Below are 14578 nucleotides of genomic sequence, written 5' to 3' on the forward strand. Positions count from 1 at the left end.
GTCAGCGGCCTTCCTGAGCTGGTGTCAGTCCTCTTCTAGGGAAGCTGGTATTGTACCCACTGTCCTCTTGTCACCCCACATACAGCCCATCACTTTTTTCAGGAAGCCTTTTATTAGTCATGTCCTTGGCTAAATAGTGCAGCCTTCTGTTGTTACCATGTCCCTCATTTCATAGACACAAACCTGAGGTATTTGCACGTCCTTATCCTGAAAAATTCCCCACTTAAGCAATTTCAGAAAGTGGACTGTGTACTGAAAAGCTTACAGGATTTCCACCTAGATAGAAACACCCCTTCCCAGCCAGGACTACAACCTAAGTTAAGGGTATCCAGTGACCCATGAGGGTCTAAAGCCACCATAATTATGAGATTGACAATCAAATCCTCACTGGCAAAATATTAAGTCAACTGACTGAATATTAAGTAATTAACAATTAATTACTATGGAGACTGCTAACTTACAGACAAAACTGCTTTGTAAAACTGACACACAGAAGCACTAGAAAGAGAAGACAGTTTTAGCTATTTTACTCTGTGATGCTCCATCACAACATCTCTATCAGAGACATGCTGAGCTGAGTATCTGTGGAAACAGGACCAAATCAGCAAATTAGCTTTCAGCTAATTTCATTTGAGACTTAGAAAGAATATGGTCTGGATGGCAGTGATCATAATTGAGCACCCAAGATGCAGACAAAAAATCTCCCATCTCTGCAGTGAAAATCAGCTGAAGTAGTGAATATTCAGGGACATTATGGTTCAGGTGAAAATGATAGAAAACTGATACATTTCAAAACAAAGGAAATCAGAGTTTCCCAACAACCCAATAATCATTAGTGCTTTGGCAATAACAATTACCATTAATTGTTATTACCCTGAAAAAAATAAGGCCAGGGTGATTTCTTCACATATAAAACTACCTCTCTAATACTAGAACCACTGTTATTCACACTTTTAGATCAACTGTCATTTTGGTGTTAATAAAAATTGCTTCACAGATTTTAACAAATCCAACTGGGGAGACTGAACCCATTCACAGAAACAAAAACCACTGTGGATATTAAATGCACAGAAACCACACATAAAGGCCCTGGGCAGGAAGTGTTTGGAGGCTGGGAGAGCAGTGGGAAGGAAGATCATATGCACTCCTCATTTCCTGTACTTTGCTCTGCGTGCAGCTTGGGCTCCAGATACCAGTGCAATCATTGATCTGCAAAGAGACAGCTGTTCTTACACCCTTGCTGCTTGTGCCATTCTGTGTATTTCATTTCACATTCATGACAAAAATAGCCTAATCCATTAAAATGGCTGCATCCCATAACTCTCATCTACCTCTTTATTAGGTTTTCATACTGTAGAGGAAAAGCACTAAGGCTGGGCTGGACAGCTGAGAGCAGCACTGAGGGCTCTGACACCTCCTACTTCCCTTTGGATGTAAAGTTGCAGAATTATTTCTGCTGTCACTCTGGCTTCAGCCCCACTTAAGTTCTTTCAGATGACTCTCACTCCTGTGCAGAAGTCACTATCATCTCTCCCAAAACCAGAGTCCAGTCTCAGACCAGCCAATCCAGAAATAAAAGGACAGCTTCCAAGGTTGATGCCCTGGCATTACACACACCCATCTGTGGATTGCAGAAGCAGCCAGGAACCAAGTCTAATGCAATTCTTGGCAAACCCAACCACGAAAGCCAAGTGCATGGAAACAAACCACTCCACCAACACTTACTCCTTCTTTTCCCATCAGCCTCATCTCATGATAAGACAGTGATAACTGCTCCAAATTCATAGCTTCTAGAACTTGGCTGATTCCTACTGTGCCACCCTGCACAGAAAGGCATTCCCACTTCTTAGGCAGGAGGGAGGTAACAGGACTGCTGTGTCCAAAACCAGGATAGAGAAAGCAGTTGTGACCATCTTAACCACAGAACGGGGAAAACCCTGGATGGAGAAGGAGGAAGGCTCTACAGAAGTATTTTCTCTGGCTACACAGAGATGGCAGAAGGACAGTATTTACAAGTACTTTCACTCACTGCCTGTGCAGGTCTCCAAGCAGGGGTTAAAGCCATCTTACCCTTGTGTGCTTGCTCACTACATTCAAGCAGCAAGTGTCACACTATCTAAATTCATGTCCTGCAGTGGTGGGACAGACTCTACATCTTTATTCAAAGGAATCATATCAGTACTTTGTCTCCTTTGGTTGTCTTCTACTTTCAACAGATGCTAAAAAAAAAAGACATTCTGACAACTCAGAAATAAAATGAGTGGGGAAACTGGGTGTCAGAACTACTAATGGCTGTTGTCTTTACAGGATTAAGATGCACAAAAAGGCAAAGTCGAGATGAAAATGCTTTTTGATGTTTAATCCCCCACAAGGTGGAATTTAAGCTGAACAGCTTTAAAGACACGTCCAGGTGGCTATCAGAGACTCCAAGATGAAAGGCTCTGCCAACAGCACATTTACGCTGTAGGAATTAAATACACCTATCAGGAGAAAGACCAGATCATTAACAAGGGAACTGCTTTCAGGTGACCCCATGGAGCATGTTACCTTTTCTTAATAAGTTCCAAGGCCGAACCTATGAATTCATCCTTCATTTTTTGTAGCTTAGCTCCATAGCTGGATAAGTCTGTGGCTTCTAACAGCAGCGATGAACAGCAAGAGGACTGGGCTTCAGAAGCCAGTGACTGCCCTGCCAGGTGGGGAACATCATTTAATTGTCTTGTGTCTCCTTTCTGCTGCTCATCACTGAAGATCTCCTGCCCAGCACTGTGTATTGCTCCTGCCTGTAGAGGTGATCGTGGAATAGGACTGGAGCAAATAGGGACTGGTGATGTATCTGGGATGGAGGTCTGGAAGGTTCTGTCCTTCACCTCAGGACTGCTCATCTTGAAACCATCCCATGTGGCTGGGTTTTGGGAAAAGCCAGCAGAGGTGTGGTTTTCATGAAATACATCATCATCTTCCTCTGCAGTGACAGCAGGTTCATTCACAGCTTTGGTCTCTAAAGCTTCTGGACAGACATTCTTACTTTTTTCCTCCTCCTGTGTCTGGTTTGCAGGCAGACCCTTTTCCAAGCAATCTGCTGGCCCACTGCTGCTGTCAGATGAATTTCCCTCCTTACTTCTCATTTGCTTGAATTCTTCAAAGGTGGGTATGTAGAGCCTCCCTTTGCAGCGGCCTTTCTTGCTCTGTCCCAATGAGACTTTGCCATCTGTTTCCCCAGTGCACTGCTCTACGGTCTCTGCTGTTCTGGATTTGCTCATCTCATGGCTTTCCCCAGCATGCTGAAGGGGCAAATTCGGGGAGCTATTCTGCCTTCGGAGATGAAGCCTCCTCTGAGCTTCCTGCTTGATGTCTTCTGGGCTGATGATCCTGTGTGCCAAGCACAGTCCCTGCCCTGCTGTGAGGCTGTGCCTGAGTGCAGTGTGTTCCACCAGAACCGTGCAGCACTTCACAGCACAGCCATTCCTGCACTGCCGGCACACCTGGCACCCAAAGCACTCCTGGGCCAGCAGCTCAGGCAGGGCCACCTGTGGGCGCAGGGGCTTGCAGGGCTCTGGCACCTTACTGCTGTGCTGCCTCAGCTTCTCCTTCAGCTCCTTTCTGGCATCCCCGTATAGGGCTCTTTCCTGTGCGGAAGGGAAGAGCCACTGAGGCACTTTGGCAAAGGGAGGGAGGAGCACATCCTGTGCGGATCGGGATGTCTGTTTAGCACGGAGAGAAAGGCTCCTCAGAGAGTCTGCTGCACTCTGTACTGGGGCCACATCCACACAGCCTTCTGTCCACTGACTGGTGCCTCTGTAGTGGAAGATGATCTCGTTATCCAGGCTCCGGCAGTGAGAATACAGCCCACAGTCAGCAACTGCTGCCCAGTGCAGGTTTTCCACACTCCGATACATCCGGTTTTCCACAGGACTGGCCAAACGTGCCTTGCCTGTGTGGCAGGCAAGAGTGTGGAAGTCCCCAGAAAAAATATGCGTGTCTAGGTTCTTTAGTGGATGCATGCTGCTAACTGAACAATCCTTTAAGCCATGTTGTGCACAGAGCTGATTGTTTTGGCAGCTCGAGATCACCCGGCAGTGTTCCTGTCTCTCATCAACACTGATGTATGTCATAGCAAATGCACATGGAGGCTCTAGGACAGTGGCGTCTAGGGGGACAGGAGGGAGCTGGGGTGTCCTTAGATGCCAGTCAATGTCCACAGCCCACAGACAGCAAAGTGTGCTGCTGGGCACTCACATAAGAGAGCTCTCACATGGGTGGAGTCGCCATGCGCAGAAGACCTGTGAATGGAAGGAAAGATGAGTTACTGAAGCAGCCAGGTGCTGACTCGCAGGATGCAGCAGTGGGTCTGCTTCCAGGCTATGCAGAATCCAACACCACAGCTTGGGCAGGAGCAGAGCAGAATAACTGGGCAATGAGCTGTGGGGTTTGGGGCAGGGAAGCTTCTTCTTCTCCAGCCAAGCCAACAGTGGTCTTACACTACCTGTCTGAATTTGGAGAAGTTTATCCTACCTACCCTCAGCAACTCCCTCACAATAACATTGCTCAGCTTTAGAGACAAATGCTCAGAAGTGCTTGCTGCAGGCTCAGCTTACTCACACAGCAGCACTATGGAAACTGCAGGTTTACAAGAGATATTGAGGTTCCTTCCCTAAAATGGGGCTCAGATAAGAGTGTATGAGTTAAAGGGGATGCTGGGGCCGAGAAAGGATGACATAAATGTGGTCTCTTCGAAGACTCAAGTAGCAAGGAGGAAGAAGAAGGCTGACAGGTGGTGGTTTTGTGCCTGACAGTCACATTGCAGCCCCTTATTGCTTGATTCACCCTTCACCAGGAAGATACATATGGTTTATTGACTGCATATGGAAGCCAAGCATTGCCAAGGCCTTTCCAGTGCAGAGACAAAGGCATCTTACAGACTTTGACAAACTCACCCTCCTGACTCCTTAGCCATAGGCTCAAATGATCAACCTCCCACGACAGGTCAGTGGAGGCCCCAAAAGAGAAAGCTGTGCTTTTCAAGGCTCTTTCTATGAGCTGTGCTCAGCACTGTAAGGCCCAGGGAATCTAAGTGACTAAATCACATGTTCAGAGTGGAGAATTAAATCCCTAAACTCCAGTTTGGGCCAGCAGGATGAGGTCTAAGTGACCAAGTCCTTGCTGGAAGTGGGACAGAGCCTCCTTACACTGAATGGAGGGACTCTAGATTTCTTTTAGGGATTTAGGCTTCCTGGAATTTCCAGCAGTCACACAAAACATCAGTGTCTGCCACAATCTAGTCTACTCCCTTCCTTGGCAATCAGAGGCAAAGGGAATGAGTGAGTGCCACATGTAAAGGAGAGTAAGATTGGGCAGGGAATGTGGGGTTAGCCTGAGATTTGCAAGGGCAAGATAGAGCTGAGATGGTGGGGCATGAGTCTTTAATAATAGGCCAGGCAAGAACCAACCAGGTTGAACACACAGGAAGAGGTCTTGGCAAAGCAAGACAGAACCAGTTACAGCCCAGACTGTTCTGTAGTGCAGCTGGATTCCCCATGTGTGGCCAACTATTCAGGCAGCACAGCCACCTTGATGAGGAGGGGAATGAAGAGGTTTGTTACTCCCTGAAGGCACCACAGGCACCTAGCCATGTGATGCACCAACAGACATCTACCTGAGGGGAACTCTGAGGTAGTGTATTGCCTGGAAGATAATCTTGATAACACACCATGAAGTTGATTCATCCCTTGCTTAGAGTGGCTCAAATCAGCATATTTTCCCTGCATTAATGAAATTATGTCTAATCTCATCCCAGAGAGGGAAGGCAGAACTGCTCCTGTAGTTCACCACTGAATGAAGAACATAATTTGCATCCTTCATAACTGCTAAAAATAAAAATTAAAACTAGCTCTCAAAGTGTGCTGTTGCCCAAAACATCACAGGCACTTCTCACCCGGTCTTCTCATGGTGGGGCTGGAGCTCCCCCTTCTTCACGGCTCTGGAGGAGCCCACAGGTGACAGCAGAGAAACGTGAGGATCAGGACTTTCTGTGCTCATAGGTTATAACATAATCTGTCAAGAAAGAAAGAATGATATGATGTGAAAGCCAGTCACTGAGCAGAGAGCATGGCTCCTGGCAGTGTCAGAGGGCTCCTGTGAGGAAGTGTGGTTAATAAAGGATGCCATGCCCTGTCAGTTTGGTCTGTGATCAGGTCACAGCCACAGGATTAAAAGCCACCACATACTTATGGCACTATGCTTTCAGAACAAGAAGAAAGAGAAAACAGCCCTTGCTGCAGTGAGAGAAGAGAATAGAGCTGCCCTTGGCCAAGGCAGGGAGTTACACAGAGTGAGGCCTGAAGAGAAAGGAAAGCCCTTGTGAGGCAGGATCCTGGGCTGGACACTGGCTCAGCAGGCTCTGCATGTGTGCATGTGGCAGCAAGGGGGCCAGAAGAGAAAGGGCACAGGCAGGGGCAGAAGCAGTCAGGAGAGGAGCAAGGAAGCAGAGGCACAGAAACAACAGGGTGGGATCTGTCTGTGGGTGCCCCATTCACCCAGAGATGGGCAGCATTGGGAAGACAATTGATTTTTGCCCTCATGATTCTCTTCAGGTGGAAGCTCAGTGTCTGGGCTCATAGAGATGACCCCTCTGTGGGCTGCAGGTCAGCTACAGAGACACCAGGCATGGGAGGTCAGCGCCCACTCTGTCCCTGCCTGCTCAAGTGCACAGCACAGGCCATGCAGGGGGGTTTATACCCCTCCATTTCTCAGGGGAATGCCTCAAACCCTCCAGCAGGGGAGGGCACCCCTCTGCACTGCAGAACAGCACAGGCCCATTTCCCCAGCAGCCATGGAAGGCAGCAGGGACCTGCTGCTGCTTTGTTGGGCAGGATTTTCCAGAAAATGTGCATGAGATGGCAAAAGTCATTTTCAGGGAAGGAGCAACTGGAAGAAACCTCCTGTGGGCACAGTGGAGCAGGCAGAGTGGGGGACAGAGAGTGGGAGCCAGAGGAAGGTGTGCAGAGCAGAAGAGCCAGAGAAGGCAGAGAACAGACAGAGCTGGCTGTGAGACAGCAGGGGACAGAGACTTTCCAGAGGAGGCTGTGCAAAGTTTGCTGACATGTAGGCAAGAACCAAAATTTACTGGATTAGGTGCAGAAAGATGGGAATTTTGTTCCCAAATAATTTATTATAACATTTGTCACCCATCAGGGGTGAATTTTCTTTCTCCGAACAGTGATTTTTTGGTTTAAACACTTCTGACACAGGAAGTCCCTCTGATACTTCCAGGAGAGCTCACAGCAAAGGTGCACATGGATGCAGCTCACAGGTGGGCAGGAAAGGGGGTCTGGTGCCCTGGCTGGAGTGAGAGGGAGTCTCAGAAATCAGTGAGTTCTGTTCCCCCAGACACCTGCAGGGCAGATGTGGAGATCTCCCAACAGCCTGCTCAGGCAGCAGCACCTTTGTTCCCTGTCACTCCACGCGTGGAAGGACCATCTCTTTCCAGCTGAACTCCTGTGATCCTGCCTGTTCCTCCATGTCACTGCCCTGAGGGCTGTGCACAGCATGTCAGGCAGCTGAGCTTAATTTCACTGAGCACCCAAGGCAGCTGCTGCCCGAGTCATGACCTGGACAGGGGACTGCTGAGGCACAGCCTCCTTGCCCCACTGCTCAGGGATGCTTGGAGCAGGAGAAAAACAGTGGTCTCTCTAAAACACCAGGTAATTTATCCCTGGCTTGTAACCAGGAAACACTGAGTGCTTCTCCCTCCTTCCCTGTTCTTGTGCTCCATGGCACACAGCAACTGCATCACAGTTTCAGCTCAGATGCCTGCATTTGCCAGGTCACTGACACCCCATGATATAAAACATGTGCCTACACACTCAGCTCCCAAGTACCATGGCCACAAGTCTGTTGTAGGCTGTCTGCTGGAGGAGAGCACAAGATAGAGACAGAAAAAAACCCAAACCAAGTTAATATACTTCTGGTCGATAAGCTAGAGATGACCTCTGAGCACATACTTGCAGGCCCATGGCACACACAGAGTATTTAGCTGCAGTCTTATATGGACACCAACAAAGAAACATTGGGAACCACAGCAATTTCAAAGTTTCTCCTCCCACCGCCTCAGAGCTGTAAGTACATGCTATAGCTACAGCAGGGGATCCCAGGCATTGACTAACAAAGGTCAATGAAGTGTGAGGCAATGGAGGAAAGGAAGAAAGTGCTGATTTCTTACATGATGACCCAACTCTGGGTTCTAATTTACCCTCTCCTAAAGGTACAGCAGCTCTAATGTATCCTCTGCTCTCCTCCAGTTAGACCAAGCACGGAGTTGCCCATCCTTTGTCACTCTCCAGTGTGTGAGCACTGTGGATTGGGTTCCTTTGTTTACCCCCTGGGTACTTCCAGGCAGTCCTGTCCACACTTACCCAAAGCTCAGGCTTTATTCTAGACCAGCAATCCTCCAGGCCAATGGTCACTTATTCCAGGCCAAGTAGCAAAGCAGAGTTTAGTGTTGGCTGCTGCTGCAGCACATCATTGCTCCTCAATCACACTGTCTGTGAAACATTTTCCTGTTCCCTGGCTGAAAGACTGAAAAGTTTCTAGTGGTTATGAGCCTCATGCCTTAAATGAGCATAAGACTAAGGGCAATGTGTGCTCAGCTCATTTTCTACCATGTGATTCTGTTTAATCAACTTCTCCACTACTCTGATAAGTGCCTGCTTGGAGACTTGCCATTAACCTTAATTTTCCTGTAAAATCCCCCCCAAGAACTTATTTCTCAAGGATTAAAGCTTGAAGGATAAATTATGTCTTCCCAAACACACCAGAACCGTTCTGCCTGGCTGACCTTCCCAGCAAAGCACGAGACAAAGTGTCAGGAGGATGAAGCAGGCACGCACAGGGTAAGTAGCTCACTGCTGATGAAAAACGCTGTGGAGAATACCAGATATGTCAAGGACTCCAGGAATACCAGGACAAGGGATCACACAGCCTCACAAGGCCTCAGGAAGAGGCCACCAAATCTGGCAGGGATGAGGAGGTTCACTGGTGCTGCTTTGCAGAGTTCACTGCAGCAAGATTTACTCTATAGACTTCTCAAACATGGACATTTGTTCCATGAAATGATGGATCTGCCAGATCTGTCTGGCATCTCCTGACTGATCAGAGACATCAAGTGAGTCTGGTACATTTTCACTTTCCACATTTACAACATTTCAGTCACAAGCAAATGAGCTTCTGAGTCATGGCCATCACACCAAACTCCTGCTTCCAAGGGAGGGGAATAGCTGCAGATCCTTACTCCATCTTGAAATAAGAGATTACACTAACCTTCAGGTTTTTCTAATGTCTCTGCATTAGGTTTTGCAAATTGCAGCACTGAACAGAGGTTGGTTTATTCTAGACTACAATCTCCCTTTTATTTCAGAGATCCAGCCAGCTAGAGGGATGTGAACAGCACATTTCAAAGAGCTGGCTAAAGGATTTTAGCAAGCTATTTTACTGCTGTGAGCTTTGTGCTATCTGATACGGCAAACCTCATGGTCACAGCATGATCTGTTTACTGACACGTCATGCACATCACTTCAGCTGCCTAGCAGAGCACCAGCAGTCTCAAGGGAAAGAATGCCAGATGTTTTATTTTTTTAATATTAAAGGTTAACAAGAAAAAGAAAGGTGCTTTGGCTGCATTTGTTTTCTTAAGCTGTTCTCTTAACCAGTGCTGTGCTGCAGAAACTGGTTGATGAAGATAAGGTGACTGTAGTTAAATTTCTTGGGGTTTTTTTGTCTGTTGTAGAAGCTGAAACAGGAACACAGCTTATATAGTGTCTGTTAATTGCAGCAGGAGAGGTACAGCCACAGTACAATTTCCTGGGTTTCTTTCTCCTTCCTAGGGTAAACATAACTTTCCCTGAGTTTACAGTATTATCACTGCTTTCACTGTCCTCTGCATGGCATAAATCAGGATTGCTAACAAGAGGAACAACTGCCAGACATTTCAAAACCAGGTAATAATGGGAAAACAATAACCTTTACAGTCTGATCACTGATTTAGAGTCCCTCTGTTCTCACCTTGAGAATAAGCAAGAACCACAAAGTCTCAGAGACACCCTGACATGGGGAACCCCTGAAGACAGAATACAGCCAGGGTCAAGAGGGTGCTGAGAGCACAGGCAATGGCATTAAATTCTGCTGTGTTATGAGCTGCTTGCTTCACCATGTGATATTGTCTAGCTATTTGCCTCCTTCCACATCTCCTTTCCTAATCCTTTTATGGATTTTTTCCTATTTCTCCAAGTCTTCCTCGATCCCACTGCATTCAACACAACACAACAACTTGTTGTTAACAACTTGTCCAGAGAAACTGGTGCTGGCCACAGTGAGGGCTGGCTGGTCAGAGCAGCTCAAAGGGCACACATGTGCCAGGCAAATGTGTCACAGGAGAATCTGGCCACAGTATCTGTTGATCACCATAGGAATATCCTGCTATGGATCAGCTCAGTTCCAACAGGGAGAGTGTAGGAATCACCATAGCTTCATGTGAGTTTCTATTTGGGCCAGATTGGCTCCAAAACAGTCTCAAGGCAGTGCAAAAGCTACTCCCAAAATTTTATCGACTCACTTAAGTATTCTTGGCTCCTTTTCTGTGGGATTTTTAAGCCGTTTGGGAACTATTTTTATTGACATAAAAGGTTTCACCTGAGAAGCCCTACTGCTCCACACACCTGTGCACTTGGCAGCAGTGCCTTTGATGAATTTTTCTGGCTGCTCTCTTAGTCTGAGCAGCTTCTCCTTCTTGACACCCTTCTTCATGGTTTTCCCCTTGTTCCTCTTTCAAAAAGGCTATAATGAGATGGTGCTTCCAGCCTACCTCCAATGGCAGGCATTCCAGCACACTGATTTCAGGTAGCATACTTGCAATGTGACTTGTGTTTCCTCTTGATTCCCTGCTTTGGGAAAGAGTGCCTCCCTTTGTCTCAGCAATGCACCACTCAATCTCTTGGATAACTTTGCTCCAACAGTCCTGCTGATGATGCAGCAAGAGATTGGAGCTTCAGAGGATTGACATTCATCTTGCAGCAAAGGAAGGCTGAGTAGGTCGATTCTGTAGCAAATGTTCCGGGAGACATCAGTGTGACACCCCCATCAAGTGTCCCAGCTGGAGCTGCTTGTCATCATCAGCTGTGAAGCATCCCAAGAGATGGCAGCATCCACCATCTGCCAGGCTTTCAGTGACTCAACACCCTGGCTGACCACACAGCTCCTGTGGATGACTCCCTCTCAGGAAAAGCAAGTTCCATTTGCAATGAAGTCTTTTTGTGGGAAGATCACCCACAGCACCTTTGAACCTGCAGGTACATCTGACTGAGAGATGCTGCCCTTGTCTGTAACACTGTGAGCCACTCTGCTCCCCTCTTACACTGGAGAGGGAGCCCACAGGGTTATAACCTGCAGAGACAATGCTCACCTTGAGTTAGCTGATATTCAGGACCCAGGTGGTTTCGCCTGGCCTGTGCAGACATCATGATCAAGCATTCCCAGGCCTTTGGGTCAGGCAGAGCAGATCTTGCCCACCACCCCCCTTGGTCTTGGCACACCCACACATCACTCACTACTGGCCTTACGAGCAACAGACACGATCTGAGCACAGGCTCTGACCTTGCTCCATACCTGGCAAAGACACTCGCAGTTCTCAGAGGCAAACCTGAGCCAGGAAAACCTACCCATCCCCCTGTGAGATCTGGGAATTATAGAGACATATGTCAGCTTACTTTACAAGCTGGCACCTCCACTTCTCCTTCAAATTCCCACTCTGCACAGGTGTAACATCAGCACCAACTGCAGAAAATGCTTCCAATATGGATACAAGTGAATTTGTTATTTCTTGGGAAGTGGGGAGAAGAAAAGGTTAAGGCTGTGACTTGAAGCTCAGTCCCAGCAAAGGGTCCAGCATCAGTTGTGAGTTCCCAGTGCCAGCTCCAGACCATTCTCCTCTGGCTCCCCGCCAGAGGTGTGCGCCAGCCCAGCCCTGATATGCTCAGTCAGTGACTCAGATGCCTTTGTGAGGCAGCCCAGTGCTGCCAGCCCAGTGCTCTGCCCCCAGCTGTGGTCAGCAGCACATCCTTTTGGAAAGAGCAACACAGATGGAGCACGTCTGCAGCTGAAAAATTATGAGGTGGGGAACTACACCTCAGATCATCTAAAACTGTCTTGATCCTCCCTGCATGTGTTTGAGGAAGGCAGAAGGGACAGTGCAAAAAAAGCAGCACAATGGGTCAGCTGAGTATGAGAACTGACAGGAGAAGTAAAACAAGCCAGTAGCAGGAAAGGGCTGGCTGCTCCCTTCTCCTTGCAGCATGTGAGGAGGATCAACAGAGCCTTCACCTAAGCTGAATGTTGTCATCTCCTGTGCGCTGAAAACTGGCATTTCAACTCACCGTTTTCATTCACTTTCTGGCAAGAAGTAAAAAGCCAAGTCACACTTACTGGGAAAAATAAAATTAAGTCCTTTTTTAATATTGTCATTTAACTAATGATTTAATCTCATGATTTGCAGGGCCTGAGTCATGATGCTGGATTTCTTTCAGGGTGGAAATACCCCTGGCTGAACTAGCAATACAAGACCATCACGGCGCACAGAAACAACACTTCCCATGTCCTTTTACATTGCTTCCACCAGTCCAAGGACAACACAAAACCAGTCCTATGCAGTTGGCTCCCTCAGGGTAGCCGAAGGTATTCTTCTTCCTTGTTCTACAATTGTCCCAAGAGTCTCAGCCTAATCCTTAAAATGCATAGGGAACAGGAAAGAAATCACACCCTAATTCTAAGAATAAGCTGTACATCCAAAGTTCCTACTCCCTTCCTTGTACTAGGAAATGTTTTTTGCAGCACAGCCACAAATGTTAAACCTTGAGTGCACCACTGGTTTACTGCATCAGTCTTTCCAACCACACAATATGAATCTTGGCTCCCACCTCACTAGTGGGGAAAGAAGCCCCACAACTTAATTCTGTTGATCCCAGTTTGTTAACTTTGCACTGGAAGCTGCTCCAGCGGTCCCCAAAGCTTTGGGTAGGTGGATGGGCAGAGCTCTTCCATGCCAGCACATGTGAGATCAGAAAGAGATCTCAGGGGAGGAAGGGGGTGTTGAGGATGGTGAGGAACATATATGATCTCATCCTACACCCTGCTTGGTTGCATCCCAAAGCTGTCAGGCACTGTGTCATACTGCTGGCAGGCAGGTTTGCCAAGAGAAATGTGGTGACAGCAGTGCCAGTAGTCCTGGCCATGGGCAGTAACACTTCCTGCTCCTTGGCTCTGGAGGCACTCGGCAGTGCCTCTACAGAAAACCAGGCAGGACTGTGCCCACCACCTGTCCCAGCTGGGGGATGGATCCTCAGAAGGTCCAGCACCACATGTTGCCCACTATAAGGCAGTGGGAGTCCTGACAGGGAGCTGGTGCAGCTGGCCAGGCTCCACCTCTGCATCAGTCCCAAGGAACATCACAAGCTCTTCCTTACCTACCAAAAATAATTTATTTTCTTCTTTTTCACAGATTTTCAACTCCTCCCAGGGGCCTCTCTAAACAACCCCCTCCCTTTCAGATGCTGATGCTTTTCAGCTGATTAAACTGTGGACCAGACCATGAGCTGGGTGTAAATCAGTATTGCTTGTCAATGCTAATTTACACCTGCTGAGAATGTCCCTTCCTTCACCATTTAGCAGAATTATATGACATGTCTTTTATCTCCTCTCACAGTTTAGCCTGCCATTCCCCCTTCCTGGCCCCCAAGCCTCCCGCTTTGCTCTGAACTCCCTGGAGGTTTACAGGATAAGTTGCTTATTTGCAATGTAAAGTGTCTCTCAGAACCACAGCCCCGTGCAAACAAACCCAAGAGAGGCACATTTATCCCTACTTGTGCAACAAATCCAGCCCCATCTTTTCCTGGCAGCAGTTCCCTAAGCACACACTGCACAGAACTTGCTAAGGGAAGAAATATGTCCCTTATTGCCATTACACAATGCAGGATTTCTCTGGGGAGATGCAGAGGATGGAGAATGAAAGGATTGATTCCACAGAGACCCTGAGCTCTTTCCTTTCACATTGAAGCTGATGGTGATGGCTTACCACCCAGATCAGCACCCTGTAGATTCTGACTGTCAATAGGCAGGATACCATTAATGACTTCCCGTTGCTATGGTGATATTGATGGATACTCTGTGGTGTTGGTGGGAATCCTGCGAAAGCTAGCACAAAATAAAAAAAGTGGGTCAACAAAAATGTGAGTTTGCCTACAAATGGGCAGTTATGTGACATAATTGATGAATTCAGTGGCACTTCACACCTCTTGCCTCCTCCTGCCTCCTGCAAGAACAGCACAGTGTTCCCCAGAGTCAGTGCAAACCCTCCTGCTCGCAGCACGGCTCTGGTGCAGAGGTGCAGTGCTGCAAGTGGATTTCATTACTAGGCATTACTTTTGCAGCTTCACCCTGGCAATTCATTTCACATACAAAATAAAAATCATGGCTCCAGTGAAATGACTTGGACCTGTGCCAGAGGGCACAGAGCCAGGATTTCCCCCTGCTC

General features: G+C 47.7%; 1 protein-coding gene across 7 annotated transcripts in view; it reads right to left on the reverse strand.

Annotated features, from left to right (window-relative positions):
* Positions 1-14578, reverse strand: part of LOC102073113 (uncharacterized) — a 52630-nt gene that overhangs the window by 16180 nt on the left and 21872 nt on the right. For 2 of the 7 annotated variants that reach the window (XM_074548784.1, XM_074548783.1), the window contains exon 2: positions 2548-4283. The exons of 2 other annotated variants lie outside the window; for them this stretch is intronic. In XM_074548784.1, coding sequence (XP_074404885.1) covers positions 2548-4115 — 1568 coding nt within the window. In that variant the 5' untranslated portion in view covers positions 4116-4283. Of the gene's footprint in view, positions 1-2547; positions 4284-5935; positions 6055-14578 lie in introns of all 7 variants that reach the window. 3 more of the 7 variants (XM_026792310.2, XM_074548785.1, XM_074548782.1) reach the window with 2 other exon arrangements.

The sequence above is a fragment of the Zonotrichia albicollis genome, chromosome 10 (genome assembly GCF_047830755.1).
Source record: "Zonotrichia albicollis isolate bZonAlb1 chromosome 10, bZonAlb1.hap1, whole genome shotgun sequence".
Taxonomy (NCBI): domain Eukaryota; kingdom Metazoa; phylum Chordata; class Aves; order Passeriformes; family Passerellidae; genus Zonotrichia; species Zonotrichia albicollis.